General features: G+C 29.6%; 1 protein-coding gene across 1 annotated transcript in view; it reads right to left on the reverse strand.

Moving 5' to 3' along the window:
• Positions 1–7,257, reverse strand: part of LOC108694032 (solute carrier organic anion transporter family member 4C1) — a 9,742-nt gene that overhangs the window by 1,980 nt on the left and 505 nt on the right. The window contains exons 2-6 of the mRNA XM_018203280.1: positions 3,979–4,173; positions 1,897–2,322; positions 1,232–1,467; positions 423–699; positions 1–171 (exon numbers count right to left, since the gene is read on the reverse strand). The exon at positions 1–171 is cut by the window's left edge and continues 9 nt beyond it. Of these exons, the coding sequence (XP_018058769.1) occupies positions 1–171; positions 423–699; positions 1,232–1,467; positions 1,897–2,322; positions 3,979–4,159 (1,291 nt within the window). The 5' untranslated portion in view covers positions 4,160–4,173. The remainder of the gene's footprint in view (positions 172–422; positions 700–1,231; positions 1,468–1,896; positions 2,323–3,978; positions 4,174–7,257) is intronic.

Below are 7,257 nucleotides of genomic sequence, written 5' to 3' on the forward strand. Positions count from 1 at the left end.
GGATTCCAGCATCTGTGCAGCCAAGAAATATGAATGCTATTTGTCCTAGGACGAAGCAAATGCCGACGATTACGTTCCACGCGAGGAGTGGTCTGGGACCTGGCTTGAATTTGCTAATTATTAATCCCGATAACAAAAATCCTAATACCATACCAACTAATGATATGGGACCTGTAAATTAGAATGAAGCAACATATGTTACAAGTGTATAATTATTATTAAATGCTTCTAAGAACACTTTTCGTCACAAAAATTCGATTATATTTCTTAGCAGAAAAGTCATGTAAGAAAGTTAATGCTAGATATTACCTTGAGATAAATCTTGAATGTTCTTGATAGCAATTAAACGTTATTGCATGAGATATTTTATAAGATAACTCATAAAATAATTAATATACGTTTATGTAAATTAATTTATGTACCTGCTATCACAGTACCACCAGCCGCGGACGTACCGTATTGGACTTCAAGATATTTTGCTATGAACGTAATATAAGCAGAAGCGCCGAGAATATAAAATACACCGCTTAAATTGTTACAGGTCAACAGCCAGTTCGTTAACAACCGTTTCAAAGCTTTTGGAAATTCACGGATTGTCGGTATATATTCAGCTTCCAAGGGTCTTGGGTTGGCGGGTTCCATCTGTATCGGAGGCTTCTGCTCCAGCACTAAATCTAACTTCAAAGGTATTTCGCCATCCTAAAGTAAAATTTTCGTTAATTAATTTATAGGAACTTGTAATCCTCCGCGAGTCATATATACATTTATCATTTTAATTTATAAAATGATCTCTAATATTTAAAAAAAATTGATATCGATTAAGTTTTTCTTATTATTGTTTTTATGTAGACAAATAAATATACACATAAAATGATATAATAAAATGTTAAGGATTAAGAGCGTAACAGCAAGTTGAACTCTTAACCCTTGACATTTTATTATTTATCTTTATACATTTCAACGGTAACACTATATGGATTATTTTTAAAATAATATATTTTTACGACAAATAAAAATTGCTTTAATTCTGTTTTATTATTATAATTTGTTATTTAAGAACTAAAATATTTAAGAAATTGAAATTTAAGAACTAAGATATTGATTTGATAATATATTACAAGTTTGTTTCTTTTTTTAAAGAAAAATGGCTGTTAATATTTTTTTATGCCAATTATTATGATAAAAAGATCTTTTTAATTTTAACGATATTATAATATCAAATATGAATTACCTGCTTAGAAATATCTTTCGATTTGGGAAGATCACGTGGAAACATAGCAATCAAAACAGCGAACATACCCATCGTAGCGGCAAGAATGATCCAACCGAGCCACCATGCACCTAGCCATCGCGGATCTTTCTTCGTAATAACAGGAGTGAGCTTTGGGTCTATGTATAAACTCAGACAGCCAAAGCCCAATAGAAATCCGATCGCCGGACCCACGGTACGTAAAGCGAATGTAAAGCCTTACAGGTAAAATTAGAATTTATTGCTATTAAATTCTATTCCAATTCACGTCGATAATGCAACAATTACTGTATTATGTAATAAATTGTATCTTTTGAAAAATTACTAAAAAAAAAAATTAACTAAAAACGTAATTATATAAAAGCTCATAATAAACGCACAATATTTGTGAAAATCAGATAACGAATATCAAATATTCCGTTCCAAGAATAACCAGATATTTGAAATAAACTTATCTTGAATAATTAAGATACAGCGTTACTTACTTATCAAATTTGTTAAGAAAGACAATTAATTATTACGCGTTGACAAGAAGCACTTTTACTTTTTATATTTACAAACAAAGATATATTTAAATTTTAATCACGATATATTTTTTCTAATTTAAAATCAGTCATAATAACACAGAATTTAGCATTGATGCTCACCTAACAGCATGGGTGTATTTTTCTTCTTTGTATTATCATCTAAATACGTTTGTCCTAAGCCGTAATAAAGAGTAGTTCCGATACCAAGGATAAATTGAGATAGAAAAACTAACAATCGAGGAAGATAACTAACGCTCAATTTAGTTTCGGCATCGCAGAGTTCCGGCTGGTCCATACGAGGACAGATCGCAAGATCTTTCGGGACAGTTGTCATATTCAGCAAAGTCTGATCCAGATATTCCTTCGTCAATGCCAAGGCGTCCTTTCCAGGACCGTATATGAAGTGCGGTAGAGCCAAAACGAGACAGGACAGTGCGCTCAAGCCGACCCCAACTGCGATCCATTTTGGCCGATGACTGGATCCTCCGTAGTAGGTCAAGATCAGGGACAAAATCTGAGAGATCTCGTTACCCGAAAGAATCAATCCTATGATAATAAAAACATTATACAGACACGTGATACTTGTGTAGCCTTTCGATTATCTCTTCAAATTCTATTCCTTTCAACAATTTTCTTCGATTTAATAGGATTTAATAGGCTACAGTTACATAAAATTTATTTGACACAAAATAAAATTTTAAAAAATTTATATTTAATTAACCTTCCGCAGCATTTTGAATTTCACCATTTAGTTCGAACACTTAAATCCCTGAAGGACAGTTGTATTTTTTTAAAGAATTTTTGGACTCCAAAAAAAATCTGAAAAAATTCTGATCTACTCCTTCAACATTTAAGAATATAATTATACAATTACTTTTAATTACTCAGAAACATTATATATATTTTTGTATATATTCGAATTTGAGATAAAATCGACAAAATAATTCAAAGTCGAAAATCATCTAAGTCTTCAAACCCTCGTGTGGTCTGTGCAAGGTTATTTCTAGCTGTACGACTTGTAACAGACTTGTAACATCCAAGGAGAACGCTATTCAGATATTAAATTACCATAGATATGTATCGATCGTTTGAAATTAATGAAGCTACCGTTTAACTCAATGTACGTACATGAAAAATCATAATATCGCGGTACTATTATTAACATAAAATATATCCAAATTATTTATCTATTATAAAAAGCAATATGAGTGATAATTGAAGCTCTTTCTCTTTAGTTCCAAATAAATTCTACGTTTATATAATAAATTTTATTACTTTGCCATTACGTACAAATACATTGAAAACAGATTTCAGATTTTTAAAAGAAAGAATAATTTCTATTAAATTAAATAAAAAAATTAGTCACTATAACACAATAGCTTAGGTTAACACAATAGCTCGCTCATTTCAGTTTATTATGCATATTGTAAACAAAGGATTATCTTATCATTTAACTTCAATAAGTATTACTCACAGAATATTCTCTTACTCTTAATCCTTTGAATCCTGTCATGAAGAAATATTAGAATTGTATATATGTGTATACATATATATGTATATGTCAGAATATTTTAAAAATAAAAGAGATATATTTCGCTTATTAATTTTATAATAACTAATTTTATAATAAAATCATGTCCCTTTCAGAATTCTAATGAAAACGCTTTTCTACGAAATGTGTTAATATTTCGGGTCTCGCGGTAGACTACAGAATTGTGTAATGTACGTGCGCGTGTCTTCGCTCTTTAATGCATATATAGCGCTCGTTGTACGACAGATTTGTCACTTCTATGATTGCGACACACTACTTACCTACTAGATAGACGCACACGGAAACGCGATTCGTACGTGTGCAAGTACGAGTACTTAAACGCGAGTATACCCGCGAATGCTCGACTGCTCGGCTTTGCCGGCAATGGGATCCGAGGTTGAAGGCGATTAAGACGAGATGACGTTCAAAGTTCTGCTGTGTCGAGATAAAGCGCGGTGTCTAGTATGAATAATTTACTTCACGTCTGAGTTTTTCTCTAAATAGTTATTTGAGCGCCACGCCGAGATTAATTGATCACCGTACAGAGTTCCGATCGTAAAGACGCGTAGATTTGTACCCGGTAAATGATGTGTACCTTCGTCAATAAAGTAATGCACGGTCGCTTCTCGTCGTGAAATTTTATTATATGTGATTACAGAAGTGAGACTCACCAGTCGTACGACTGGGAATCTTGAATCTCTTCTCCAGAGTCGTCAGGGTGACGATAATATAGATGAACGCCATTGCTTGGACGGTACCCAGTAAACCGTATACCACGATGAAGGTCCTCGGGGTGGCTCGATTTCGCAACCATCTGGGATAAATCCCACATATTCCACAGTCTTTACTCATATCTCCAGTAGCCTCTAAAAAGATTGAGCGGAGTCTTTCGTTTTTTAAAATCTTAATTAATTTACTTATCTCATTAAAATCCATAAATTTTAGATATAAATATAATGAACGTTATAAATTATAAGACTAATCATATATGTTTGCAAACCTTCAGGTATATCTCATTTATATCTTTTTATATTTATTATCTTCATTTCTACTGATATCTTCAGATTTCAAGCTTGATATCAATTCAATAAACAAGAGCTCTAACGTTACAAAATTAATGCTAGCATAGAGATTTATTTACGACAAAGAAAATGCGACACATTAATTGACACATTACAGCGTTGACAATTAAATCGCGTCAAAATTCTTGATAGCTTTCATTTAAAACAATTTCTGCTTGCTTTGTCAGATCAGTTATATTTTGCATCTACTTCAGTGAGAGCGTTCCGGAGAATTAAGTTTTGCGATAAAAGCGTCGCGATAGAGGAAAATCGCTGATATTGACATATGTAGGTCTTTTAAAGAGACACCCCTTTATTTCTCGGAAACAAAACATTGCACTTTATTAATACTGATGAAAACATGATTTGTTAAATGATTAAAAAAGTAAAACCCATAATTCATATATTTATATCTTATTTCTATATATAAATTAGCTAAAAACGAATTTCCAAGATGCGAATAGACGAAAATAAAATCTTTATTTATCCTTACAATTTTATTTTGTAAATTGCATAATTTAAATAATAGCTATATTATTGATAATATCATTGTATATTTTTTAATTTCCTAAATCTGCTTTATAATTTTCTCGTTTTTATTTTTTATAGTACAATTTAAAATCGGAGTGTAAACTATTTGTAAGACAGGTACCAAACTGTATACTATAAACCATAAATTCATCTAATCTCTATGTAGTGTTGCATTATTATGTCGTAATAGCTATATTGAGGTTGAAGGCATTTTTGTATTTAAAAAATTAAAAAAAAACTATTGGATTACATGCTTACGACTTATAAAACATTATGCATATAAATCAACAAGAAAGTTTTACATCGAAGTAAAACATTCTAGAAATTTTCATTTGTGTTTTACACAGATAACTCCTATGAAAGAAAAAAATAAGAATATGTGCTTTTATTTTTGCTTATTGTTTATTGCTTACTGTGTCAATTTTTAAGACCCATTTTATCATTCATGCTCACTTTTTACTCGTCTCACAAAAAAGTTAATTATTACAAAAATTACAAACAGTATTAGAAAAATGTTATATCATCTGACGGAAGATTTTCTATTTATGCTCCTAAAGTCATATTTTTAACTTTACTAAGAAACGTAAAAACAAAGTGGTTTGATAATATCACTGATCTTCTTATATTAATTAAATCAATGCAATATGTGAAATGCAATGCTTAAGCGGAAAAATAACACGTTATTACGATAGCAAGAATCGACTTGTGACGGTGACTTGCATTCTTGATTATGTACGGTTAGACAACGATATAAACATATCATTAAATGATATAATATGCTAGAAACAGAAATTACGTAACAAACGCTTGGGATATTATTATTATTATTATTTTTGGGTTGAGACTGATGACTACGGATACATTTAATTTTTAGTATTCCTGTATAAGTTGCAACGTGAGAATTTGATAAACATGAGACACGTGCATAATAAAGCCGTTACCTTTCATCCTGAATCGCATATAATTATTAATACGTTAATAGAGATAATAAATTTCACACTCTTGGCAGACCTCATAACATAATGTAACGACAGTAACAATGACTTTTTCATGTATGCAAATGCATCCGTTACGCAATACACTTTTCGAACCAGAAGACACCGACCTAATCTCGTGTGTGTTTACAACGCGAGTATTCGTAAATCGAAAGCGAATGAAACAATAAACGATAAACGATAACGCATATAGCGAAATTTTAAACTTACCCTATTTATCGTAATTATAATTTTACTTATTAACAGTAATGCATATTATTATTATTAATAATAATAATTATTATTAATATATATTATTATTAAAATCGTAAATATGCTGTACTTCATAAACTATAGTCTGTATTCACACTTCATTTATAGACAAATTCGGGTGTTAGAGGAGCACATAGTTTACATATATTACAGAATTTCAGAATTAAACGTATTTACTGATAAAAGTGATGCATGAATACAGACATAAATATATAATTATTATCAATTACTTGGAACTCTAAATTTAATAAATTTAATAAATAAATTAGATATAATTGCGCATTAAATATTTGTTGACTTGATTAAAAAAAAATCAAAGAAGTAAAATTAGAAAACTTTTTGTATTTGTTATTACGCAGATTTGACATGCAATAAACAATCTAATCTACAAATTCAATTAAATTTATCGCATCAATAAATCATTCAAATAAATCTGAGGAATTTCCTCTGACAAAGTTCTTTGTCAATATTTGTCAATAAAATATTCATTACATTGATTTTTATTTTTAATTAATATAATGAAACAAACATGTTATGAAACTTTTTATATTTGCTTCTAAAACAAAGAGAAGGTCTCAAGAAATTTACTTGTTTTCTCTTTCATTTTGTCAAGAAAGTAAATATACGAAATTTGCGAGTATCTATTTGTATGCCACTTTTTTCATAACTCAATTTATAAAATATTATTAATATTTTATTCTACATGTTTCAGAAATATTTGATTATAAATTTTATTATATAAAGGGCTACATAATTATTTTGTTAATATATGCAACTTTCTTATATAACTTTTTTTCTATAACTTTTATTCTATTTTATTCATCAGTTGAGATCTATTCTAAAGAAATATTATTCTCGGTGTCTGTTTACATGAAGTGCAACTTATATAATTGCAATTTATCTTAAGCATCTGTCTTACAGTCTGAGACACGAAATCTTAAACGATTAGCACTTCCGTTTTGTCACTTATAAATTTTTCTTGTAAAAAAAATATGTTAGAACAGGTTCACATATTTTACTCACATATTTATATGTGATTAATGCGATTAATTTGTTTAAATAAAGATTTATTTATTTATAAAATCAAATTTAAATTATTTAGTTAAATAAT

The sequence above is a fragment of the Atta colombica genome, unplaced genomic scaffold (assembly GCF_001594045.1).
Source record: "Atta colombica isolate Treedump-2 unplaced genomic scaffold, Acol1.0 scaffold112, whole genome shotgun sequence".
In the NCBI taxonomy this organism is placed as follows: domain Eukaryota; kingdom Metazoa; phylum Arthropoda; class Insecta; order Hymenoptera; family Formicidae; genus Atta; species Atta colombica.